The 27,795-nt window shown below is 44.7% G+C and overlaps 1 protein-coding gene across 2 annotated transcripts; it reads right to left on the bottom strand.

Annotated features, from left to right (window-relative positions):
- Nucleotides 1-48: 48 nt before the first annotated feature.
- On the bottom strand, nt 49-18,323 carry IPP (intracisternal A particle-promoted polypeptide). 2 transcript variants are annotated; one of them, XR_007775417.1, is made up of 10 exons: nt 18,230-18,323; nt 17,242-17,585; nt 15,536-15,967; nt 13,678-13,833; nt 12,006-12,173; nt 7,810-7,947; nt 6,798-6,920; nt 3,460-3,680; nt 1,935-2,307; nt 49-1,426 (listed from the first exon to the last, which is right to left on the bottom strand). XR_007775417.1 is itself a non-coding variant. In XM_050961842.1 (9 exons), exons 2-9 carry the CDS (start codon nt 17,531-17,533, stop codon nt 2,083-2,085), a joined length of 1,755 nt encoding a protein of 584 aa, XP_050817799.1. In that variant the 5' UTR covers nt 17,534-17,585; nt 18,230-18,323; the 3' UTR covers nt 49-2,082. The 2 variants fall into 2 exon arrangements, 1 of the variants encoding a protein (XP_050817799.1); XM_050961842.1 differs by having other exon boundaries at nt 49-2,307.
- Nucleotides 18,324-27,795: the final 9,472 nt, after the last annotated feature.

Below are 27,795 nucleotides of genomic sequence, written 5' to 3'. Positions count from 1 at the left end.
ACCCCTCGTTTCCCAAAGATCCTTTAAATCAAAGGAGCTCACCAGTAGTAAGGAAATAATAAATATTTTATTTCAGAAGCACATTTCTTTGTAGCTTAAAAACAACCTGTCAGTGTTTACCTGGTTTAAAGCAGTTTTTCTCAATGTTTGTCAGAAGTTAAACACACAGTTTCAACAAGAAAATCAAACTCATTTTTGTTACAGTTAACAGCAATGCTACTCACCATCATTACTAAAAAAAGCACTCGGTGTAAAAACTACACAGTTCCATCATTACTTAGGTACACACTCATGACCTGAAGCTAGTCCTGAGAAGTATACAGCAATTTAAAAGCAAACTCACCTGGTTCAAACTAAAAGGTATGACAAATAGGGGCTAGCTTCACAACCATTAGAAGTCCTTCCTGAAGCAAAAGCATATAAGAGTTTAATTAAAGGATCAGAGAAGCCAGCACTCTCTTACATAGCAAATGTCAGTAGCTGCAGTTAACATTTGTCCTTGAATATGTAAATTATCAGTTTTCAGAGCAGCTACTACAAGAACTGGAAGCTTTCCCCCCAGACAACTTCATACTGGGCAGGTAACATCCTTGATCTGGAAAGCGGGTGCCCCTCTGTCTACACAATGAAGGCTTCCATTGCATTACACTTCCCATGCTGGTTTGAGTTCCAGAAGATGTCTGATTGTGCTGTGTTGGACAGCCTCATCTGTGCCTCGTATCTGAGTTCCAGGTGACATTCAATCCCAGCCAAGACTATGCAGTAATATGGTGCAAACAGAAGCTTCAAGTACCAGGTGTGTTTTTTGTTTAAAACAGAAATATTAAAAAAAATCTGGAAATGGTGTTACGATAGCTAAAAAAAAATAAATATTTTTCCCAATAAGCGCTCTCACGCTAAATATAGGACCTTTAAGACAATGGCAAAATGAATAAACAGTAGCATCACTTTGAAACAGAACACAGCCAATTTCTGTCTACTTCAACCTGGAAAAGGCAGGGTGCAAGCCAGAGGTGTCCTCTTTAGAAGTGGAAAAGAACAGCAGCATCTTGGAGAAGGGTGTTCTATCCCACTACCTGACAGCCCCCGTAGGTGTATACACGTGCACAGTGTAATCCCTTCCAGTGAAGGCAGAAGGAAGAGTGGACATTATAATGAGAGGTGATGACATTCCCAACTGAAAAGCTCAGTAAAGATCCTATGACCAGCACACAGGTCAACTATTTATGAGTCACTGGTGTCACTTCTTGGAAAAGTAGGGAAGGGAAAGTCCCCCCTTGGGTGGACAGGAGCACCTGCCACCCACAGGTAAACAGGATACCAGTATTATAATAGCATGAACCACAATTACGTTGAGCTTTACAGGAAGAGAAGCAGTGGATTAAGACTGTCAGCCACTTATCACCAAATCCTTTATCCAGAAAACCTACTGGGGGACAAAGGACAATTCACCTCCAGTTAATTTCTAGGGTGCTTATCCCGAAGCTAATGAAAACCTCAAGCGAGAGGAGGCTGCAGCTGGAACTATAGATCTTTTTTTAAACCAGCCTCACCTGGCACATTCTCTGCCAGCAAAAGACAACTCCTAATGCTAAGGAAACAGCCAAGCTGCTCTTTACTTCAGATAAACCCTAGCTTCGTAAAGGAATCACCTTCTAGGTTTTTAAGTCCAGCTAATGATACTAACTTTGTTCCATCATGGGAACAGAGAGGAGTTTCAAGTCATCCCAGCACACAGGAAGGTCATCTCTCAGATGAGGTCCAATTTTCCAAATAGTCTCCAGTTGTTTCACATTCAATTAATTTAATCTAGTCACGAAAAGCATTTCTGCTCTCAATAGATGGTATTTCATGAAACAGACTTTGGACTGGCCAGTTGTCATTTTAGGGGCAAATTAATTCCCTTTTGCTCAGAAAAAGCCCTACAAACCTACCTGAGATCTGCTCCTCTACCAACTCCACACAAAGCCACATAGTGGAAGAGGATCCTGGCCAAAGAAGCACGAAACCTCTTTGTCTGTAGAAAGCCAGACGCTCATCCTTCCCCCTGCTAGTCTTCCTCAAGTTCTTAGAAGATCTATTTCATAACACAGCCACACCTCCTTCACAGCGGCTGGTGATCATGTTTGCTATTTCAGTCCATGTGTCCAAATGAGGGTTATAAACTTCAACAGAGTCCGAGGTCACTGGGGCAGCGAAATCGTGACTAGAAGCTCGGCCTCCCGAGGCATAAAGAAGTCCGTTCACAGCCACAACACACACCCCAGCTCTGGGTACCTTCATCGGTGCAACCTCAACCCATTTCTCCTAATGAGGAGAGACATTTTTATTTATTTTTACAGAAATACATACACATTTTTTTTTAAACAATCATCAATAGCTTTGTTATAATTAAGTCCCTTAGGCATAAATACCCCTCCCCCACCACTTCCCAAAAGTATAACTAAGTTTACTGAAATTTCTAAAGTCCCCAAATGACCAGTTTAGTTACTTTAAGCGGATTCAAACATGCTAACAACATTACTGTACATGTATGTGGTACCTTCCACCCTGAAAGATCCCAACGCACTTTGCAAAGATGGGCTTGATCCTGCAAACCCTTATCTATTCTCATAAGCAATCCCATTGATGTAGGGTTTTGTGAGAACAGGCCATCTATGTACACCCCTGGGGTAGAGCACAGCAGCTGTTTAGCATTGCACAGGAACAGCACACAATAATTTGAAACAAGAAGTGAAGAAAACTACATCCCCATTGAAAATTAAAGGGACTGTAGAGGCAAAATGTAAAAACTACCAGGACTGTCAACACTACTCTTATGAAAAGTGCCACCGGAATCTACGGAACCACAGTAGCCAGAACTTAAGTCAGAACCTTCAGACAACACCGTGATTTCTAACACTATTTTGGGATACTTGTTTGGTATTGATTTGGAGGGAAAAGCAATAACAGCAGCACTTCAGAGCTGGTTTTATGGTAAATTCCATTGTATCTAATAAACCTGTCTAGTATCCAGAGTAATATATTGAATAACTTATAGCAGAACTACTCTCCCACATTCCCCAGGGTGTTTAGTAGCTACAATCCTTCTGTTTATTGTGTGTTGGTTAGCTTCCAATTACCCAGAAGAACACACACACGTTTTTCAATCACTACATGATTAAGATTAGATAGATAGATTTGAAAGATCAGCAAGTATACAGACACCACCTTGAAGGCCCCTGAAATGTAGTTTCCAGATTACTGACTGGGAACAAATAAAGATTTTAAAACAAGCTCCATTTCCTATCTCATCAACTCGAGTTATGTTCTCACCAGGTACATAATGGCCAAGGTAACAACACAATCTACCACTATGAAGAGTAAAACAATTATCGGGGAATAGGCAGCATATTAGCATCTTTATACATCCTAATAAATAAAGCTGTAGTCTGCAAGGTTCCCAGGCACTCTACTGACCTCTTCGAAGGAATATCTCTCTACAGTAGGAAGTGCATCTTGTGTCTCATTCCATCCTCCAACAGAATAGATGCAATCATTAAGGGCAGCTACGCCAAGGTATGCCCTTCGGGTGCCCATTGGAGGAAGCGTAGACCAGCGTTTGGATATTGGATCATAGACTTCAACAGAACGTAGCTCTATTCCTTCATTGCTGATGCCCCCGACAATGTAAATTAAACCTGGAGAGAGACAGGGCTTTTCCTATTAAATCTATGCTTAGGCAGAACAAGCATCGCAGAAAATAAGTTTAATTGTATATCACACAATACTAATTTGATCCTTTCATTAAAATAACTCAAGAATGGAAACCACCATTTTCTATTGGCCCAGAAACAACATATACAAACCACACAGGAGGTATGTTTACACTGCAACAAATAAAGACAAAACACCACGGCAGTGAGTCAGAGCCCAGATCAACTGCTACAGGGTTACAAATAGCAGTGTAGACATTTAGACTTGGGTTGGAGCCCAGGCTCCGAGACCCGCCTTCTTCTCCAGGTTTCAGAGCCCGGACTCCAGCCTGAGCCCAAACACTACACTGCTGTAAACCCCAAACTGCAAGCCTGAGGCAGTTAATCTAGGCTCTGAGACTCGCTGCAGTGGTTTGCTGGTTTTTTTTTTTTGCAGGGTAGATGAACATAGGTGGAGGTGGTGGGGGGAGGGAGCCAAGGCAGAGTGTTCCCCCCCCACAAACTGCAAGCTTCAGGGGCAGGCAGACTGAGGGTACGTCCACACTACAGCTTAAAATCGATATTAGTAAAATCGATTTTATAAAACAGGTTTTATAAAATCGATTTTACGCGTCCACACTAGGGCACATTACTTCGGTGGTGTGCGTCCATGGTCCCAGGGTACCATCGATTTCCGGAGCGGTGCACTCTGGGTAGCTCAGTAAAAGAATGGGACCAATAACTTCGATTTCCGTCCACACTAACCCTAAATCGATTTAGTAATATCGATTTTAGGGTTACTCCTTTCGTTTAGCTGGAGTACAGAAATCGATTTTAAGACCCCTTAAAATTGATTTTAAGTGCCTTGTAGTGTGGACGGTTACAGTGTTAAATCAATTTAACGCTGTTTAAATCGATTTAACGCTGTAGTGTGGACCTGTGGTGAGTGTGCAATGCAATGGAATTCTGCAGAGGAGACAGAAGAGTGCTGCTCCCAGTTTGCGCCCCTGAGGCAGGGAGTCAGAATTCTGTTCATAAAGAGTGATTAGCAGGTGATTAAGAAAGGGCTGTTAGAATGTTTCTTAAAGTTAAATGATCTGTTCCAAGCTTGGTGAACTACAAAAAGTAAGTAGCCTAAATGATAGAAAGTAATTGTTGATTTTTCTACAATTGTTTCAATTGTTGTATTCAAGAGGTAGTAACAAAGTTATTATCCTCCTTTGAGAAAATAGCTGATTTTTTAGAGGAAGGAAATGCAGCAGATCTAATCTACCGGGATGTCAATAAGGCATTTGATACAGCTCCACACAAGAAATTATTAATTAAATTGGAGAAGATGGGCATTAATATGAGAACTGAAAGGTGGATAATGAACTGGTTAGAGGGAAGACGACAGGTTGTACTGAAAGGTGAACTCTCAGGGTAGAGGGAGGTTACTAGTGGAATTCCTCAGGGATCAGTCTTGGGACCAACCTTATTTAAACATTTTTATTACTGACTGTAGCACAAGAAGTGGGAGTGTGCTAATAAAATCTGCAGATGACACAAAGTTGTGAGGTTTTGCCAATACCAAGGAGGACCGGAATACCATACAAGAAGATCTGGATAACCTTGTAAACTGGAATAACAGAAATGGGATGATATTTAATAGTGCAAGGTCATGCATTTAGGGATTAACAACAAGAATTTTTGCTATAAGCTGGGGACTTATCAACTGGAAGTGACAGTGGAGGAGAAAGAGCTGGTGGTATGGTTGATTACAGGGTGACTATGAGCCATCAATGTGATGTGGCTGTGAAAAGGCTAATGCGGTCCTGGGGTGCATCTGGCAAGGTATTTCCAGTAGAGACAAGGCTATGTTAGTACCATTATACAGGGCACTGGTGAGACCTCACCTGGAAAACTGTGTGCAATTCTGGTCTCTCATGTTTAAGAAAGATGATTTCAAACTGGAACAGGTGCAGAGAAGGGCTACTAGGATGATCCGAGGAAAGGAAAACCTATCTTATGAGAAGAGACTCAAAGAACGTGGCTTGTTCAGACTAACCAATAGAAGGCTGAGGGGAGATATGATTACTCTGTATTAATACATCAAAGGGATAAATACCAGAGAGGGAGAGGAGTTATTTAAGTTAAGCATCAATGTGGACCCCAGAACTAATACATAAAAACTGGCCGTCAATAAGTTTAGCCTTGAAATTAGACTAAGGTTTTCTAACCATCAGAGGAGTGAAGTTCTTGAGCAGCCTCCCCAGGGAACTAGTGGGGGAAAAAACCTAACTGGCTTCAAGACTGAGCTTGATAAGTGCATGGAGGAGACAGTATGACAATGGTGGTTGGCCCATTGGTGACTGCCTGTTGCTAAAATCCCCAATGGCTGGAGACGGGACACTAGATTGGGGGGCTCTGAGTTATAGTCCTTCAGCCTGAGTCAGCTGAGATGAGCCAGCCACATATGTTTTATTGCACTGTAGATACACCCTAAGTTAGCCAAAGAAGGGCAGGTGACCACCTGGGAGGCCTGAGTGCAAATATTTATTAAGAACATTCATACAAGATACATCTCTGGAGCTCTGTCTTTTGAGATGGTCAATACTGGCTGGACTTCATGTTCACAACCACAGGAAAACTATTTTCAAGGGTTAATTAATAGGACAGGGAAGAATTTTCTAAGCTGGTTTATTAAATCTTGGATTTATATTGTTGTTAGATGAGTGGAGACCTTTAGGTTCAAGTTCCACAGAAATAAAACCATGTATCAGAAAAGGGGGAAATGGCCGAAAGGCGGAGAACCACTGTTACACTCACAGAGCTGAAAGCAGGATAACTCAGTGGTTTGAGCATTGGCCTGCTAAACCGAGGGATGTGAGTTCAATCCTTGAGGGGGCCATTAAGGGATTTGGGGATTTGTCCTGCTTTGAGCAGGGGGTTGGACTAGATGATCTCCTGAGGTCCCTTCCAACCCTAAAAATCTATGATTCTAAGTTTTACCAAGTTGCAAGGCAGACACAGATAGGGATCCCTGATTGAAATATAAAGCTTCAAATTCCTTATATGATACAACTACTCTCTAAACTATTGGTTATTATTCATGTGGGAAAGCCATAACCAAAAACCACTCACCTTGCATTTCACAACACCCAAAATAGTAGCGGGGCACAACCATACTGCCCACTACCTCCCAGCTATTTAATTCAGGGTCAAATCTTTCAATTGTGTTGCCGATTTCTGCTCCAACCCAGCCTCCTGCAAAAAGGAAACATGCAGGTAAAGTTTGATGACACAGAACTACAGGTCTTTTCCAAAGATAATTATGGAAGGAAATACCTTAGTATGATTCAACAAAAGCACGTGTAGAATACAGAAAACAATTATAAGGCTAGCAAGTCTTATGTTTCAGGGCAGGAGATCATCACCTAGGGAAAACAATTTCCTCCATGTTATTAGTACTGGATAACTATGGGCACTATAGCATATATAAAACATCTGGAATTGGCTACTTTTGGAGACAGGATACTGGACTAGATAAGATATTTGGCTGTTTTGTTCCAGCAACTAAAATGTTCCCATAACTTTCACTCCAAATCTCTTACTCTCCCAGTGGTATACAGTACTAGCATATCAGATTTTTTTACACTTCAGCATTTGGTTTTAAAAAGCTTTCGAACACCTAATCTGTGAAGCAGTATTTAGAAGACAGTGATATTTGTTCGACAAGTCACTTAACCTCTCTTGGTTCTCCCATCCATCCATCACAGAGGGCTGTGAGGGTTAACGTCCGATAAAGTACAGATTCTCAGATAAAGGTACTACAGAAGTAGAAAGTCTGAGGGGGTGCTGTGAAATGCTTTTTTTTTTTTTTTTTTAAATAATCAGACTAACTTGCATACATAATACCCAGACCAAAATATGTTGAGTCATACTGAAAATACCCGTTATTCCATTGGTTGGCTAAGAGGCTTCACTTGGAAATGATGGTACCTCCCCTACGTGCACTCATAAAAACACCCATCAGCTGCAAGTGACAAGTAACTGCTTATTTTCAACTCTCAGTATTATAGGATTTTAATGTTAATATTTAAAACCCCAAACTGATCTGATCTAATGCTTTACCAAAAAGGAACTGTATAGTTACCCAAAGCATAGATAGCACCATAACATGCACACACTCCAAGTCCACACCGAGGATGGTTCATGGAGGCCACAGTTGTCCACTGCTTAATAATAGGATCGTAGCATTCAGTACAGTCAAAGATCATTGAATCCTTTTCTCCTTGGTACAAAAAAGGCAGAAACAAATAGATGAGTTAGGTTGAGAACTGCTCTTCCTTCTATTTACCACTGTGTGCTGCATATGCAGCTCTCTGTGTGTTATGTGGGCGGCATCCACACAATATCTGTGCTACCTATGCGGCCCTGAGGATGTCATATGGGCCACAGCTGTATGCTGATTGGACCACAAGCAGCTCGCAGGTTGAGAACTAGTGTGTTAGAATATTCTGCAATTCAGATATACAAGCACCGTCCAGCCTCTGCCACGGGATCAGCCCCTCGCTTCCAATATCTGAATTGAGGCCATTGCTCTCATATTGCCAAAGTGCAAAAGAAACAAAAGCCTCGTCTACACTAGAAAACTGAATTAGCGCTGAAAATGGTTTTCAGAAATTGTTCCCCAAAACAGTTGTGAGTCAAACACTGCAGCATTGTGCTTCTGCATGAAATATTTCACTTTACAGTGCTATTACTAACCTAGGTAGGAAAATACAGGGGTTTTTTAAGACTATAGCATTTAACCTTGTAGCAAAACGAAACAAAAGATATACTATATGTACACACTACTTTCATTTTAGACAGACGGAGCTAACCTTCCCATATCCTGGACACCATCAGTTGAGAAAAGGAAAGCTCTGTTAGTAAAGGAGTTTATACTATAACGAGGTGTAATTTAAGCTGACAATTTTACTAAATGTGCCACTTGGTCCCAAGGAAATCCACTAACTGGTTAAAACACAGGAAACAAATGGTAGGAATAAATGGTCGATTTTCCCACTGGAGAGAGGTAAATAGCAGGGTCCCCCAAGGATCACTGCTGGGATCAATGCTGTGCAACATATTCATAAATGATCTGGAAAAGGAGGTGAACAGTGAGGCAGCAAAATTTGCAAAATTACTGAAGATAGTGAAGTCCAAAACAAACCGCAAAGAGTTACAAAGGGATCTTGCTAAATTGGGTAACTGGGTAACAAAATGGCAGATGAAATTCAGTGTTGACCAATGCAAAGTAATGCACCTTGGAAAACATAATCCCAGCTGTACATGTAAAATGATGGAGTCTAAATTAGCTGTTACCACTCAAGAAAAAGATCTTGGAGAGTTCCCTGAAAAACATCTGCTCCATGTGAAGCAGTAGTCAAAAAAGTTGACTGAATGTCACGCCTATTAGGAAAGGGATAGATAATAAAGTAGAGAATATCATAAAGCCACTATGTAAATCCATGGTACACCTACTCCTTGAATATTGAAATTGGAAACGTACAGAGAAGGGGAACAAACACAATTAGGAGTATGGAAAATCTTCCACACGAGGAGAGATTAAGAAGACTGGGACTGTTCATCTTAGAAAAGAGACGACTAAGGGGGGATACGATTGAGGTCTATAAAATCATGACTGGTGTGGAGAATGTGAAGTGTTATTTACTCCTTCACATAACACAAGAACCAGGGGTCACCCAATGAAATTCATAGGCAGCAAGTTTAAAACAAACAAAGGAAATACTTCTTCACAAAACAAACAGTCAACCTGTGGATCTCATTGCCAGGGGATGTTGTGAAGGCCAAAAAGTATAACAGGGTTCAAAAAAGAATTGGATACGTTCAAGGAGGATAGATCCATCAGTAGTTATTAGCCAAGATGGTCAAGGACACAACCCCATCCTCTAGGTGTTCCTAAACCTCCAACTGCCAGAAGGTTGGAGTGGACAACAGGGGATGGATCACTTGAAATTGCCCTGCTCTGTTCATTCTCTCTGAGGCATCTGGCACTGGCCCCTATCAGAGACAGGATACTGGGCTAGCTGGACCATTGGTCTGACCCAGCAGTATGGCCATTTTTATGATCTAGTGCCACCTTTTGGAAGAATGGAAAATACATCAAAACTGCTAAGGACCCTCTTATACTATTAATTTGGAGCACCAACAATAACATCCATACACAGAATAGTAACTTAGTCCCAAAGAGCACAAATACACACTTAAAAGACAAAATCACTTCTGACCTTGGTCTGCAGGAGATATTTTTCCAGTTAGTACACAAGTTAATGCACATTTCACTCATGTATTCTTGACTATGCCACAGTTTAACCTATTTGTCAGAATATGAGACTTTTCCTATATCAGTGTTGCCTTAACACTGATAGTATGGTAACAACAAAAATCCTACACTTCCCCATTCAGAAGTAAAGTAAAGTAAAAATCTGACATATGTTTAAGGAAGTACCATCACAATGTACGATGCTCCTGAAACATATTCAACGCATTCAGCAAACAAGTCACAATAATAGAGGCCACTAACTCTAATGAAAGGCAAGCTTTCAGTACATTTCTACTTGTTCTTTTAAGAAAAAAAGAAAATGAGACCGATTAAAGTGTAGATCCATTATGTAATAGAGAAGGCGAGCTAATAATGGATGACATAAAGAAGGATGAAGTGTTTAATGCCTAGCGTGCTTCAGTCTTCACTGAAAAGCTTAATGATGACAAGATACTCAGCAGAATTAGCAATAATGGGGATAGAATGCAAGCCAAAGTAGGAAAAGACCAGGTTAAATAATATTTACCTAAGTTAGTTGTATTCAAGTTGACAGGGCCTGATGAAATTCATCCTAGGGTATTTAAGGAACTAGCTGAAGCAATCAAGGAACCATTAGCAATTATCTCTGAGAACTCATGGATGACGGGTGACAGGTGAGGCCTTAGAGGACAGGAGAAGGGGAAACAGGGCACCTCTCTTTAAAATGGGGAACAAAGAGGACCTGGGGAATTACAGACCAGGCAGCCTAACTTCAATACCTGGAAAAATACTGGAACAAATTATTAAACAATCAGTTTGTAAGCACGTGGGGGATAATAGGGTTATAAGTAGTAGCCAGCATGGATTTGCCAAGAACAAATTATGCCAAACAAATCGAATTTCCTTCTTTAACAGGTTTACTGGCCTGGTGGATAGAAGGGAAGCAGTAGACATGATATTTCTTGATTCAAGAAAGGCTTTTGACATAGCCTCCCATGACACTCTCATAAACAAACTAGGGAAATGAGGTTTAGATGAAAACTATTATAAGGTAGGTGCACAACTGGTTGAAAGACCGTACTCAAAGGGTAGTTATCAATAGTTCGCTGTCTAACTGGCAGGACGTATCTAGTGGGGTCCCATAGGGTCAGTACAGGGTCCAGCAATATTTTCATTAATGACATGGATAACGGAGTGGAAAGGACCCTTGCAAAATTCATGGATGACATCCAAGCTGGGAGAGGCTGCAAGCCCTAGGGAGTACAGGATTAGAATTCAAAACAGCTTTGACGTATTAGAGAATTGGTCTCAGTTTACAAGATGAAATTCAATAAAAACTAGGGCCAAGTACTACCCTTCAGAAAGGAAAAATCAAGTGCACAATTACAATATAGGGAACAAGTGGCTAGCTGGTAGTACTGCTGAAAAGCATCGGGGGCGGTGGGGGGGCTATACTGAACCACAACTTCAACATGAGTCAAGGTGGTGCAGATGCAAAAATGGCTAACATTATTCTGGGGTATTTTAGCAGCAATGTCACCTGTAAGAGAGAGAGGTAATTATCCCTCTCTACTCAGCACTAATAAGGCCTCAGCTGAAGTACTATGTCAAATTGTGGGTACCACACTTTAGGAAAGAAGTTGATAAAGTGGAGAGAGTCTACAGGAGAATGAAAAAAATAATAATAAAAGCTTTAGAAAACCCCAATCTATGAAGATTTAAAAAATGGGTATATTTGATCCTGAGAAAAGAAAACTGAGGGGTGACCTGTCAAATACGTTAAGGGCTCATATAAAGATAGGGATCAATTTTTCTCCATGTCCACGGAAGGTAGGACAAGAGGTAATGGGCTTAATCAGCAGCAAGAGAGATTTAGGTTAGCCATTAGGAAAAATTTTCAACTATACATTCTGGAACAGGCATCCCAGGAAGGTTGTGAATCCCTATCACTAGAGGTTTTTAAGAGCAGGTTGAATAAACATATCAGGAATTGTCTAGGTATACTAGGTTACCCAAAGTAACACATTCCTTTCATCCTTCACCTCCAATAGCATAAACCATTCCTCCCACCACTGCCACTCCCAGCCCGCTGCGAGCCTGGTGAAGTGAAGACACAGTGGTCCAGTAGTGACTGAAGGTGTCAAAACGCTCCACACAACTGAGGGCTCTGCTGTCACTCCAGCGTCCCCCCTGCAGTCGAGTATATCCTCCTAGGCAACAGATAGAAAGTACATGCGTAAGTTAGCAGCTCTCCCTCTTCAAGGTCTTAGCCAACTCTAACGCAGTGGTACAAGTGTTACAAAAAGCCAAAACAATAGCAAAAGATATTCGAAAGAGTGACTAACATCCTACTTCAGCGTAGTCATGCCTATGCTAATACTCATCAAATCAGACTGCTTCCTTCAGCAGGGAACTTCAGAAACTATTCCAGCAGAGAAATCAATATTGTTTTTAGTGTTTGAAAAATCACTGGGGGCACAGTGTGGTCTAGTGCAGAGAGCATTGGACTGGGACTCAGGAGACCTGGGATCTACTCTCAGCCTGCTGACGTGACCTTGGGCAAGTCACTTCCCCTCCCTGTGCCTCTGTTTCCCCATCTGTAAAACTGGAAGATGATGCTGACCTCCTCTGTAAAGCGCTTTGAGATCAATTGATAATCTTATCAATTTGGGGATTCTGAATGTTTGCTAGAACAGCTGGATACAAACACCTTCCAGGAGTATTAGATGCTGAAGCACCTTACTATGCATCAATGGAATTTTTCTCTTAGATTTACTAAGTATCTGATGAAGGAAGGAGGATGATTTTGTGGTTAAGGCATAATACTGGGATAGCACTCAGACTTAGGAGGAGATAAGGTTTTTATTCTAGGCTCTGCCACAGATTGTTTGCGACACCTTGGGCAATTCAATTAATCTCATAATCTCAGGATAAATTCTCATCCGAAAAATTAAGATGATAGTACCAACTTCAAAGGGCCACTGGGAAGCTTAATTCAATATATGTCTGCAATGCACTGTGAGATGCCTGAATGAAAGGTGCTAGAGAAGAGAAAAGTAATGTTATCTGACCTAAGACCTTAATCTCATGACAGTTTTGCAATTCTTAATACACCAACTCATGGAATGGTCACCTCCATTATTAGCAATAAGTGCTTCTGCACAAACTTCTTTTCAGAGGGTAAACATATCAAATGAACAGTGGAACTAAAAAATTTGAGTATAACCCCAAATGCAAGAGGTATGAGTATTCTTTGATTATACCCATCATTCATAAAAGACCCATAATTTACAAAGATCACCAAACTGGCACAAAAATGATTATAAAGGGAAAAAGGGGGAAGAAACATAACACCCTTAGAAGAATACAAACAGAGTGCATGTTTTGTACATATGTTCCATTTGTGAACAGTACACATAACAGGCTGCATTACTGCTCTGCACCTGAGGCAAGTGATTCCTGAAAGACTACTCCAGACTGTGATACTGCATTCAGGAAAGATGAAATATGAACGTATTTGTATTTTGTAATGCGCTCCAGTTATTTACGAATAAACACATTATTCACAATTGTAGTCCAGCAACAAAGTCACTGTATTAGATATACAGCACTATTTTGGCAGCTACCTTTTGACAAAGAATTTAAAAGGTTTTAATGTAATATGAAATATCAAGTCACTGTTTTTGAAAAAGGTTAAAGCAACCAGATTCTAACCTACTGCATAAAGATACTTCCTGGCTTTCCTCCTGGGACGAGCCTTAGATGTTTGCAGAAAATTGCTGACTTTGTTCTCTTTGGGAGATTTACAGATTTCACAATATTCTTTCAACAGGGTTTGCAGAGCCACCCGAAGGCTGAAATCTGAAACTCCTTGGAAAAGAAAAATTAGAGAGAGACATGAAAGAAAAAGTCACAATGACAACTATAAACATCAGTAATTGACCAACCCCAAGGAGAAAATATATAACTATCATCATCACCATCACCACCTCCTCCTCCTCTCTGCTTCTCATATGACAAACCAAGACAGATTTCGAAAATTCTGGTCCAAAAGTTTCACAAAGGCTTAGTTTTAAAATCAAAATGTGAGTATATATTAAATACTCCTGGGGGCATTTTGCACCAAAAAATTAAAAATCGTGTGCATGATTTTAAAATTCTGCACGTTATTTGTCAAAATAACACTACATAACCAAACCAGTTTCAATTATTTTGGTAATCTATTTCAAAATATTGTCAGCAAGTATATCTGCAACAATACAGACACACAAAATTTCCCCCAGGAGTAGATAGTTAAAGAAACACCTATGACAACGCAGTTCCTCTTTCTCCATCCCCTTTCCCCGCCCACCCAGAGCCCAGCTGTGGGCATGCCCCCAGACCAGATACCCACACCCCCTGCACATACACTCCAGAGCCCAGCCTTGTGGCCGCCCCCCCTTGCCCAAATACCCGACCCTTCCCCACCAGAGCCCAGGGACCCAGAGGAAGAAACAGCCTGAGACTCTTTTCCAGGATTACACAGTTTCCTGTGTGCTGCCCTCTCCTTCCTTCAGGGCATGCTGGGAACTGCAGCTGCCAGGAATCCTCTAGCTCAGTGGCTCCCAAACTGGGGTTTGCGGAAATATTACACAGCGGAGACCCCAGGCAGCACAGGGCCAGCAGCCCAGAGCCCCTGGACTTCCAAGAGCTAAGCAGATCAAAACAAGCATAACTATCACACTGAAGAGATTTAAACTTCAAGACTCCTTATAAGAAATGGAAAGGAAGATGGATTTTTTGCTGTTTTTATAATTAAATAGGCAGTTAGTATTGTTTTTTAAATTATTATGAAGAACAAGTTTAAGCTTTGTTGTAATGTGTGTTTGCCTGGACTGCTCAAGACCTGAATGCTTCTGTAAGAGGAACTCTTCGAGTTGGCTTCTTAAATACCTTCATGATGTTTCCCATTTGATACTCCTTGATGAAACATAGGAGCCTAGTCTTCTACCAGGCTTATTCAAAGTGATACAAGCTACGAAAGTGAGATCTTGGAAGAGCATTGCCATTTTCATAATATAATAAAAATACTGTAATGATAAATAATAAGTGTGTAATAAGCTTGTCATAAAAAAATTAAATTTCCAAGATCACAGCTTTTATAATTTATACTCAGGTAAAGGAGAAAATCCCTGGAAATAGTCATTTTTAGGAGAGGTTCACAAGAGTTGACATTTTAGTGAAAGGGGTTCACAGGCTGTTACAAAGTTTGGGAACCACTGCTCTAGCTCCCTCCCCCTCCCCCCAGCAGTGTTTTCTATGTACTAGCTGGGCTCTGCTGGGTCCAGTGGCCCCTAACTGTGGCTAGCAGCACAGCAGCCAATTTACATGGGGGAAAGGAAATTCTGCATGCACATTAATTTCTGCAAAATTCTGCATTGCACAGTGGCACAGAATTGCCCCAGGAATAATTTTTTAGTATAATAGTCAGTTGTTACATTTTTAAACTGGAAAAAATAAAACCCAGTGATCCTTTACGAAAGACAAATACTCCATCCAAACAAACATCTTCATTTCTCTTTCTCTCTGTTACCTTCTATGTATTTTAAGAGTCTCTGGGATGGTAACAGAGGGAATCGAACTGGATCCAGCACTTCCACCACATGTTTCTTTCTTTTTCCCAGATCCTTCAAAATCCACTGCATTGCAGCTGTGAAAACTTGGTACTCATCCTCTATAGTAAGCTCCTCACTTCGCAAGATCTTAATAAGCTGCTCCTTTGTTAGTGCCAGAAACTCCTCGCCACTCTGAACTTCCAGAAAGTGAGCATGGATGTAATTCTCTGTGAACTCCTGTAGGTCATGGCAGGCAATTTGCTCAGAGAACTGGAAGAGTCCAATGCAATTCAAGGGGTCGATCTGTCCCTTCAGAAATTCACAGCAAAGATCCACAACTTCAGTCAGCTGGAGCATGTCTGCTGCTACTATCAGCTCCTGAACATTACTCTCACCAACATTCACTACTCCTGTGTGCAGAGGACAACGTGACAAACAGGACACATTTCAGATGTTATAATAGCCTAAACAATGGTAAGCCTTAGTCTTTTCCATTTGAATTGGACATTTTGAACTAAACATTCATTTGCCTTGCAAAATTACTGTCAGCTCAGTAATGTAGTAAGATGTCTACAAGTATCTGAAAAGGAATTTATCTGGAAGTCGCATACTTACATTAAATTTGGTAAATACAAATATGCGGGATAACCCAGAATGCTTGTGAATCACAGACAGAGTCTTGTTGATTTTCTGCTGGATGGTTATTCCAGTGACTCATCAACTGAAGACCACAGCATAATTAAATACTATGACCTACTTATGCTATGTTTAGAGATGCATATAAAATTTCTTTATCAGCAAAACACACAAAATAGTCCCTTCTTGCCCCCTTTCTTTTAGGCCGGGATCCTACAAAGGCTCTGCTTTAACTAGATTTCAATAGGAAAATACATGTGCTTAAAGTTAAGAAATACTAGGAGGGAGGAAGGATTAGGAAAATTCTTACTTAGGTTATTGCTATGTAAAACTTGTCTACATGAGTGACTTGAGGATTCTAGATTTTTCTTTTTAAAGTTAGATAGGGAGAGAGAGATATTGCAGCTACCACTGAATGTCACTCAACCTAGCCCTCATGGTTATCCGATTATTTGAAGACATCAAAGCCAAGGCAGAAAAAGGATGGTGGCCTTACAGATCAGTTCAGGAAGGTGGTTCCAACTCTAAGGAGTCTTATGGAAGAAAAAGTGTAAAGTTGTGGGAGAAACAGCCAAACTGACAGTCAAGGCCAGCATCACTGGTGGAAAGGGCCAGCATGATAATGAATAGCAGTCAACTACATGCATAGTGATACATACCTGCACATGTATATAGTATGTGCATGTTTATATGTATTCAAACACTTAGAGACAACTCACTTTTGTAGTAAGTACAACACACAGTACTGAATTTCTCCTCACTGTACAGAAGAGCAGAATCTTAGAATGTAGAGATAGAGAAGACCTTTTAGATCCTCTAGTTCCTCTCCATGCCAGTACAGGACTGATTCCTATTGTACTTTTACAAATGTTTAGTCCAGCCTAGTTTTAAATGTGCTAAGGAATGGTACTTTCAACACTGTACTGTAAGCTGCACAGGTCAGCAGCCTCATTAAGGATCTGAGCCAGTCAATAATTGTCATAGTACAAGGTGATCTATAAAAAGTGAACATTCCACTTTTCATTCAGAATAGCAAACGTAAATATACCTGTGTAAATAAAATCCAGGAGCATCTGAAAGATGCCAGCCTCTACTCCTAGGATCCGTACTACATCCTTTGAAGATTCTTTCATCCCTCCCGTGAACAGAGCAGCAAAGTAAGGGCTGCTTGCAGCCAAGACCAGGCGATGGACCTTAAATCCTTCTTCACCAACCTGGAGCTGCACATCACAGAAATTATGTGCACCTCTCATTTTGTTCATCTGGGCAAGGATGAGATGAGCATGTTTGTCTGAGGAGAAAGGGCTGCTGCTGACCCTGGGACAAGCCGCACAAGCCATGATGATCAGAGAGAAGACCAAAGGCTGCTGTCCATTGTCAGTCTCCAAGGGCCTAGGAAAGAGAATTAATAACTTGGGCAGGTTCATCTAGTGGAATCAACACTCCCCATTGTTAGAGTAAGGGTTTTTTGATGAATTAAGGGAACTTGAAGAATGCAGCAGCCAGAAAGAACATGCTTAGCATGGAGCACACAAAACTTTGCCCAACAGAGGGTCACAGGGGCTGCAGGGCAGGGAGGCTGGGTGACGGGGAGCAGCGCAGGGACTGGGGTCTGGACGGGGGGGGGGCAGTGCAGAGGCGGGGAGTCTGGGGGCAGCAGCGCAGGGATTGGTCTGGGGGGGAAGCGTAAGGGTTGGGGGACCTGGGGGCGGCAGGGGTCAGGGCAAGGGATGGAGGCAGTGCAGGGGTGGGGGGCCTGGGGGCAGCAGCACAGGCGTTGGAGGTCTGGGGGGCACGGCTGGGGGCGGTTTGGTGGCACGGGGGGGCAGCGCAGCGGGAGGTTTGGTGGCACCAGGGGGGCGGTGCAGGGACTGGGGGCGGTTTGGTGGCACCGGGGGGGCAGGACAGGGGCTGGGGGCGGTTTAGTCGCACCGGGGGGGCAGCGCTGGGGCTGGGGGCGGTTTGGTGGCACCGGGGGGGGCAGCGCTGAGGTCCGGGGGGCGCTAGGCCGGGAGGAGCCGCCGATCCCCCCTCACCTTCCTCCCACTCAGCGGAGCCACAGGACGGCGCCTTCCGGCCTCCCAGCAGCCTCTGCGCGCCGCCCAGCGCGGGGCGGGAACCCCGGACGAGGCGCAATGATCACGTGAGCGGAGGAGGTGGCTCAGCCGCTTGGGTAGAAGCGCGCATGCGCAAACCTGCTGAGAGTTGGTGAGGCGCAGGCGCGCTTCTTGCCGTTAGCGGTGGGACGTTCTCCTCTGCCCAGCCGCGCCGTTCGCTGCTACTGAGCATGCTCAGTAACTCCCGCTGAAGCCGCTGCCCGCCCTTCGGGGTGCAATGGGCCCCTGAGGCGGGAGGGAGGGGCCGAGGGTAACCCGGGGACGGGGGGGTGAGTTAGAACCGGGTTGCAGCGCAGGGGGGACAGTTCCCCTTTGACCGCCCCCCCGCAGCACATCAACCCCCCTGCGCCCCGCCACTGCACGGTGTCCCCCTCTAACTCCCAGCCTGGCATCCCCCACGGAGCCCCTCCCCCCCGAGCCTCGCCCTGCAACATGGCTCCGCCCACTGAGCACCCACGCCACGCCCACAGCACAGGGCCCCCTGGCACTGTCGTGGGGCCAGCACTGACTAGGGCGGGAAGAGTGACCCCAATGAACCCTCTATCCTGCTGCCCGTAGTACAGCGCCCCCTGTGCTGCACTGGGGCCAGCGCTGCCTGCAAGGGGAGAGTGCCTCCCCTTCCCCATCAAGCTCTTACGTGCTGCTCCGTGCAGCCCAGCGCCCCTTGGTTCCATATTGGGGCCTGGAGGCCAGCACTGATTCCCAAGGGAAAGCATCCCCTGCTGACTCCCATGTACACCCAGAAGCTGCTCCCTGCAGAACAACACGCCCTAGCACCACCCTGGCTGCAAGTGCCCCTCTTGCGCTTTCCCCTTGACAGACACACAGTGCCCCCACACCCACACAATGCTGGAAGGAGATCTGGGTTCTGTCCTGATTCCCAGGGCAGGAGCGCCACTGATAGTAATCTCATCGGAGCAAGTATAAATCCGTGGGAAAAAAGAACATTCCCACCTCACTTTGTTTACTGTGAGACTTGCAAATAACAACCCACATACAGTAACAGCAAACATTTCCCCACACATGGTCATCGCAATGATTTTTTTAATTAAAATGTTGCCCCTTTAAAATTACCCTGAAAATTAATCTGAACCTCACATTGTGTATTATTTTTCCTCCTTTCCCTTTCATTTAATTCAGATTTCATTCCTGACAGGGCTCAAAATATTCTCAGATTTAGATTTGTGGATATATATCAAAAAAAAATCATTGGAAGGAAGTTAAGTCTGTTCAGATATCAATAGGAGAATATAGTTTCTGCTAGTAAATGCATGCGTATAAATGCATGTGCACACAGCTATAAATCAATATACATTTTAAGCTACGGTGATGATAATCCTTTGAGATTTATTAGCTCTGTCATAGTATAATTCCCAAATCTGGACCTTACCGTCCAAAATATGGGTACTAGCATGAATTCCCCTAAACTTAATTACCAGCTTAGATCTGATAGGCTGCCACCAATCAGGATTCTGAGTACCTGATAAACTCTGGTCCCCCCAAACCTTCCCTGGGGACCCCAAGAGAACCCAAATTCCTTGAGTCTCACAACCACGGGGAATGAACCATTTCCCTTCCCCCTCTTTACCTCCTCCCAGATCTTTCCCGCCCTGGGTACACTAGGAGATCACCCTGATTCAATTCCTTGAATCACCCCTTCCCCCTCCCTTCTTCCCCAGAGAGAGATGCAGAGATAAACGCAGAGAGCAGGTTTTTCTTCCCTCCTCCCTTTCCTTTCTCCCACCAATTCCCTGGTGAGGGCAGACTCCCTTCCCTGGAGTCTTACAAAAGATAACCAAAAAAAATCAATTAGATTCTAAAAAAAAAAAAAGAGGAAAACTTTAATAAAAGAAAAAAAACATAAAAATTGTCTCTGTAATCAAGATGGTAAATATACAGGGTTTTTATAGCTTATAGACAATAGAAAGAAGCTTTCTCCAGCAGAAACACAATTTAAGCTACTTCCAGCAAGTACACATCTGCAAATAAGAAAAACAAGTCAAAAGACTATAACCGCCTTTTTTACTTACTAACTATTCTGAATAGATAAGACTGTAGCAGGGAGATTGGCAGAAACCTGGTTGCACCTCTAGTCCTGTCCAGGACCCAGAGAGAACAACCCACAAACCCAAAACCCACAAACAAAGGCTTCCCTCCACCCAGATTTGAAAGTATCTTGTTTCCTGATTGGTCCTCTGGTCAGGTGTTTGTGTCCCTGTTTGTTAACCCTTTACAGGTAAAAGAGACATTAACTCTTAACTATCTGTTTATGACAAGCTCACTGATGCTTTGACATTTATTAATCAGAAGTAGGATGGATTAGTCAGTCTGATGTCAGCTATTAGATACTTGACCTGGGCTGGGGTTTTCACACCATAGCGCCAAATTTAAAGCTCCTGGATAGGGTTGCTGAGGCTACTGATTTTGCCACAAGAAGTTTGTCATCTTGGCAGTAACGTGACAGAACGCTTGTGCCTCCAGAGGAGGGCACTGCATCCACATGCTACATCTTTACAATGAGATGGAGAGCTCTACAACATGCAGCCCGTCATCTCAGATCTTCCTATGTGGCTTCTAAAACAAGCAGCACAATTACAAGAATGGGCCTGAAATCACATTTTGCTTGTTAACTATGAAATTTGATTTTGTTTGGAGGAGGAGGTCTTCCTGCCTTCTGATCAACCAAACACCAGGTGTTACAAGTTACAGCACTAAAGGAATAAAAAGCTGCCCATGTTTTATTTCCTTTAGTAAGTTTATAAAGTAACATTTCCCTGATTAACCAGCTGAGTGCTAATTAACATACAGGCGAGCAACATAAAAGGCACCTTGTGGTGCGGCACGGCTGCGGTTTGTTCCTCAGCGAGGTTGTGGGGTATCCCACCGCCTCGCTACCAATAGTCTCCTGCCCAGTCCTTAGCTGGGGCGGAACAACCGACGTTGAGTCCAAACACTCAGGCCCTCGGGCAAGGCCGAGCAGCAATAGTCGTACAGGGCAACAAACACTGAGTCTGTATGCTCAAGCCCTCAGGCAGGGCTAAGCAGCAATAGTAGGTTTGGGCCTCCTCAGGCCAGGGAAAAGGGGGAGTCTGCCACCCTCGGAAGGGTGGCAGGGGGGACACAGGCCCTCCCACTCCACTGCGTCCCAGCCCGGGGCCCTAGCAGCGTCAGACTCTCGCTGCTGTCAGTGGGGATCCTGGCCGCGTCAGTGGGGATCCTGGCCGCAACACACTGACATTGGTTCTGGCAGTGCTGCAGCCAGACTGGGGTCGGCTGCCCCCAGGCTATTTCCACACTCTCCCTCGTTGGGTACCTGAGTCGTCGTAGTGTCACCAGCGGTCTCAATCACCATCGGCTCCTCGGGGTAGCGGGCGAGCGGCAGGCTCGGCTCCTCGGGGTAGCGGGCGAGCGGCAGGCTCGGCTCCTCGGGGTAGCGGGCGAACGGCAGGCTCGGCTCCTCCTCGGGGTAGCGGGCGAGCGGCAGGCTCGGCTCCTCCTCGGGGTAGCGGGCGAGCGGCAGGCTCGGCTCCTCGGGGTAGCGGGCGAGCGGCAGGCTCAGCTCCTTGGGGTAGCGGGCGAGCGGCAGGCTCGGCTCCTCCTCGGGGTAGCGGGCGAGCGGCAGGCTCGGCTCCTCCTCGGGGTAGCGGGCGAGCGGCAGGCTCGGCTCCTCCTCGGGGTAGCGGGCGAGCGGCAGGCTCGGCTCCTCCTCGGGGTAGCGGGCGAGCGGCAGGCTCAGCTCCTCGGGGTAGCGGGCGAGCGGCAGGCTCGGCTCCTCCTCGGGGTAGCGGGCGAGCGGCAGGCTCGGCTCCTCCTCGGGGTAGCGGGCGAGCGGCAGGCTCGGCTCCTCCTCGGGGTAGCGGGCGAGTGGCAGGCTCGGCTCCTCGGGGTAGCGGGCGAGCGGCAGGCTCGGCTCCTCGGGGTAGCGGGCGAGCGGCAGGCTCGGCTCCTCGGGGTAGCGGGCGAGCGGCAGGCTCGGCTCCTCCTCGGGGTAGCGGGCGAGTGGCAGGCTCGGCTCCTCGGGGTAGCGGGCGAGTGGCAGGCTCGGCTCCTCGGGGTAGCGGGCGAGCGGCAGGCTCGGCTCCTCCTCGGGGTAGCAGGCGAGTGGCAGGCTCGGCTCCTCGGGGTAGCGGGCGAGCGGCAGGCTCGGCTCCTCCTCGGGGTAGCGGGCGAGCGGCAGGCTCGGCTCCTCCTCGGGGTAACGAGCTCGGGGTAGACTCGGCCAGGCCTCCCCGGGGTAGTGAGTGAGGGGCAGGCTTGGGTGGCCTGGTGCGACGTCAGGCCGACTGCGACCTTCTGCTGTCTCCCCAGCAGGAGCTCGGTCGCAGATGTCCAGCCTCTCTGGCGGCTGGGCCTCCACGGAGCTCCGCCGGTGAGCCTTTATACTTCCGGGTCTGCACCGTGAACTCTGAGGGGCGGGCGCAGGACCCAGTGGCTCCGCCCTCGCTGGTGCTAGGGGAGGTTTGTCCCTCAGCGAGGCTGTGGGGTATCCCACTGCCTCGCTACACACCTCCATTATTTATTATTATTATTATCATTAATAATAATAATTTGTATTATCATAGCACCCAGGAGCCCCAGTCATGTATCAAGACACTATTGTGCTAGGTGCTTTGCAAAAACAGAATTAGAAGATAGTCTCTGCCCCGAGATCTGACAATCCAGCGCTGCTCCATGTACCAGGCTGCCTATGCCCCCACTGAAGTGCTGCTCTCCTCCTGCCAGTAGCACTCCAATAATGGAGTAAAATTTGTCACACACGTTATATATTTTTCTCTCTCAATAGACTTGTACGTCAGTGTCAAAGCTGTAAGAAGCTTTCCATTTACCTTTCATTTACTCTAGTAGTAACCCATAAACTCCTATGTCTGGCCATACCTTCCTTCCTGCTTTAAGGCCTCCCTTCAGAGCCTTTTCAATTGCCTACTAAGTTTGCTACTGAAACACTCCTTTCCCCTGCCCTCAAACCCTGCAGGGAGTGATCTTGTGGCCTCCTCAGTATGATGTTTTTAAACAATGCAACAATTTTGAATAAATACTGCCCCTTTTTGTTTCAGTAATTGTATTTATCACATGTGACAGGAAATTCTTCAGCAAACTACAGTACATTAATTATAGTATATAAAGGTAGATATATTTTATAATCGTTAGAAGACAAATATTTACTTGGAAAAAACATCTTTGTTTGTGTACCCAGCATGCAGACTCCTTCAGTCAGCCACCGCAGTGCTACACCTGGTCGGGGGGGACAGCTTGCTGAAAAAAACGCTTCCATTGCTCTGCCTCAGTGGCACTTGTCATCCACTACATTTGCCTTCTGAGTCAACGCTGAACCAGCACCTCAGATGCTTAGGGGCAATGTGGTGCAGGAGGTGCAATCTTTCAGAAGAGACATACAGTAGAGGCCTTGACTATTTGTTGTTATTACAAATCACGTGGCCCTTTCTGTGAGAGGAGGCGCGTTCGTCATATGGCTAAATTCCAGTACAGGTGAGTACATTCTGCCAACCCAAGTTTCCCTTGCAGTTTCAAATTGATATGATACTCTTCACTTCCTGTGCTAAACTGTAGTGCAGGGTTGCACTTTCTTTCATATAGTCTTGCACTACTAAAACAGCTGTTACGTTCCACTCCAGAAGAGACTGCCTTTCAGTGATGCAGGAAGCGGTTCCTCTGCATCCCTACCTGAATAGGTGATAAATTAACAATTTAAAGCACTTGAGTCCTTCAGATGAAAGGTGCTAGAGAAGAACACAGGATTTTTATGACTAGAAATACCCTGTTGCTCTAGTGCACTGGTTCACTGCTCTTTTGCATCCATTTCCAAAATGCCGCCTTTCTGTTAAGGCTGTAAGGAAGTCTCTTCTCCTTATATATACCTCCATGTCCCATTCAAATCAGATGTTGTTACGTGTCCAGGGCTGTCATACAATTCAAACAGCTGGGCAGTCACATGCTTTGCATCATGGGAAAGTTGTGCCCATAATCAGGGCCGGCTCCAGACACCAGCATTCCAATCTGCAAGGGGCGGCAGTTCCTGTTGTTTTGCCCTCAAGCAGCACGCCGAATTTCTGCCGCGGGCGGCGGGGGCAGTCCGTGTGCCCTCAGGGCGGCAGGAGCGTTTATGCAGTGGCAGCAATTTGGTGGCAGCTTCTATTTTTAGCTGTCCGCGGCGGCTTCAGCTAAACATAGAAGCTGCCGCCGAATTGCCGCCACTGCAGAAACGCACCTGCCACCCTAAGGGCACACGGACTGCCCCCGCCGCCCATGGCGGCAATTCGGTGCACTGCTTGGAGCGGTGAAAACTGTAGAGCCGGCTCTGCCCATAATATTCTCTGTTTTGCTGTGAGGCTGCAGCTCCTCAAAAGGACAGGACAAAAGGGACAATAACTTCAGAAGAAGCAATAAATACACTGTGGTTCTGCACAGTACTCATGCTTATAGAGAGCAGAACAGATGCCTCAGTCATTGTGCATAGTACAAAGGTAACAGCTCTTGATTTCGGAAGCACTGAAGAATATTTCAGGACTGTGTGGGCTGGTCTACACTACGGGGGAAAATCGATCTTAGATACGCAACTTCAGCTACGTGAATAATGTAGCTGAAGTCGAAGTATCTAAAATCGAATTACTCACCATCCTCACTGTGCGGGATCGATGTCAGCAGCTCCCCCTGTCGATTCCGCAACTCCGTTCGGGTTGGTGGAGTTCTGGAATCGATATAAGCGCGTTCAGGGATCGATATATCACATCTAGATGAGACGCGATATATCGATCCCCGAGCAATTGATTGCTACCCGCCGATAAGACTGGTAGTGAAGATGTACCCTGTGTAGCAAAATTCATTCTAGTTCAGTGCTGAGACTCCCAGCCATACCAGAGCAAGACATGATTTTTGCAGGAGAGAAAATAACCAAAAAGTAAAAGCTCCTTCAGTCCAAAGTAGACACAAACATTTAAAAGGTTCTGTAGTTTGATCCATTCAATACAGGGTCAGATTCTGATCTCACTTGTACAAAGGGAAATCTGGTACACAGGTATAACTGAGGTCAGAATAAGGGCCAAAATGTTTGGCCACTGATACCCTTTGATTAGAAGATTCTTGTGTTTAAGCCATGGGCCTGGATTAAATCCAACCAGGCAACTTGTTTTAAAGTAAATACCCTGTATGCTGTTTGCTGGATACTAGCACAATATTGTTTTCATTTTTCTCATTTCTCCATTGGGAATAATCATCTTGTTGAGAACAGTGATCTAACGAGAGACTTAACTTGAGAGTCAGAACAATGAATTCATTGCAGCTGTGTGAGAGGCGTACCAAGACAGAATCCTCAGAGGGTTTAATGCATTTCAGAGTCAAAAGGCAGAAGGGGAGGTGATATTGGGACACAGTTAAGAGTCAGAGATTAACACAGACTGGAACAGGAAAGCGGAGCTCTTGCTCATGGCACTAGCCATAGAGAAAAGGGAGCACTGCTTAACTGAACTATGGGGCAGAGATAGAGATCCCATTGGCTGTTGACTGTGTTCTTCATTATTTTAACACCTGGTAGGCAGGGGCCTCATTTCAGAAGAATTCTCTGTGTGTGTGGCACAGAGTCCCCTGGACAAAGGGTTTCCCTGTTTACCAACAATTCTCAACTAAGACCTGACAAACTCACTACATCAAATACATTCATACAGGATAGTTATCCATAAAGAATAATATGAAAGGTATCTATAGAAAGCTCATAACTTGTCAAGACTTCTAATCATTGTGAGGTGTGTGAACGGATAATATTTAGGGAATAATGTATACTGAAAGTTTGCTGTATGGACTAGGAGTAGAAATTGGTCTCCAGGAGGTAATGTGTCTAGATGGTCACCCACTCAAGCCAGGAGCTGTCACCCCTCCCTAGTCTGCTGCAGAGGTAATGCAAAGCTCCATTGTCTACCCTTGCCCACAGTCAATGGAAAACTGTCCGAGACAATCAAAACCACTTGAAGGTAGAAAAGAAACTGCAACAAGGCAAGAGTTCACCCCTCTGCCCCTGAATAGAAACAAAGGGCTATTTTCAGTATAATAGAGCATAGAGCAAGGCAGTCTGGATCCATTCACTGAGGCAAACCCTGGCAGAGGCGGGTGCTTTCATGAATGCTTGGATCCTGATTATTGAGAAACCAGCCAGCTTTACAACAATTGTGGAAAAGTTTATTAGATTGGCAAGGTGACAACTGATAAATGTAGAGTCAGATTCACGTTTTATGATTTTGTTTTGTAGTGCAATCACTTGTTTTCACCACTCTTGCTTGATTCTGGTCAAACCTTTATTCTTTCTTAAATAAAAACTTCTTCTGTTTTGTTATAAGTGCTCAAAAGCTCTGGGTGATTTACAGGAGCAGTGGCTTAAGATAAAACTGGTAAACCGGGGTACAGTGCTCTGTTGGTGGCAGAGGATCTGGAATTCTTGTGAGCAGCCAGTGCAAGGGGTTAGATATCACTGGGGAACAATTCAAAAGGATTTGAGGATTGGGGTGCACCTACTGTTAACCTGCAAGGCAAAGGAAGGGCTAGCATAAGCCCAGAGGGCTTATGTAGGGTTGGCAGTATCAGGGAGCTGACACCCAATTACCACAGGAGAGACTCCCTCCCACTGGAGGCAGAGGCTAACAACATGACTCAACATCATGGGTATCCCAAGGGGGGCAAAGTTGTGTCAGTACATAGAATATTCCCTGTTCCAAACACCATCATGAATGGGAAGAATTAGGCAATTATTTCTAATGACTATGTCCAAAGTCTGGGGAGGCAAACTGAGATCGTGGGGAGCAACTGTTCCCCTTGACCAAAAACAAATGACACCTTGTCTGGTAGGAATGTATTTCTGCAACTTTTACCTGGAGATGGCAGAGGGACAATCTGGTGCCTGAGTTTATGGGTCTGCTTCTCACCCTCTGCCCATATTTATTTAACATAGATGATCGGTTTCATTCTGAAAACAGCATACACCATTTGCTTTGCTTATAAACTTTGAGATAGCAGCAAAGAGTCCTGTGGCACCTTATAGACTAACAGATGTATTGGAGCATGAGCTTTCCTGTGAATACCCACTTCGTCAGATGCATGAGATGAAACTTTGAGATGTCACACTAAATTAACTCTCTAATTAATGTGATATTATCTAAACTGAAAGTCTTCTTCTGCCAACAGGAAAATTACTTCTGCTAGAGGGCAGCCACCTGTGAATTTAAATCCTGGCTTGGTAGGGTTGGACTGGGCTTCAAAATACATTCCAAATCCTCATGCTTTTTGGACTCTTTATTTTAACCACATTTTCTAAAAATCACTGTTGTCCCTGACAAGGGAGTAGGGCAAAGATGCAACAGGCATCTGAACCATTTAGCTAAGGTGACAATTTTATTGTGGAATGCAAACACACATACACACACCCATTGTGCAAAGATTTTGTGTGTATATGTGGAGAGGAAACATGAATCATAGCTCAGCTG

The sequence above is a fragment of the Gopherus flavomarginatus genome, chromosome 7 (assembly GCF_025201925.1).
Source record: "Gopherus flavomarginatus isolate rGopFla2 chromosome 7, rGopFla2.mat.asm, whole genome shotgun sequence".
Lineage (NCBI taxonomy): Eukaryota > Metazoa > Chordata > Testudines > Testudinidae > Gopherus > Gopherus flavomarginatus.
Note: the sequence above shows the minus strand (reverse complement) of the source record. Positions and strands in the feature narration are given on the sequence as shown.

Coding starts and splice junctions, on each gene's coding strand:
- IPP (XM_050961842.1), bottom strand. CDS start 17,533: ATGGCTTGTGCGGCTTGTCCCAGGGTCAGCAGCAGCCCTTTCTCCTCA. Junction 13,834..15,535: donor ACTCTTAAAATACATAGAAG/GTAACAGAGAGA, acceptor TTCTTTTCCAAG/GAGTTTCAGATTTCAGCCTT. Junction 2,308..3,459: donor AGAGATATTCCTTCGAAGAG/GTCAGTAGAGTG, acceptor TCTCCTCATTAG/GAGAAATGGGTTGAGGTTGC.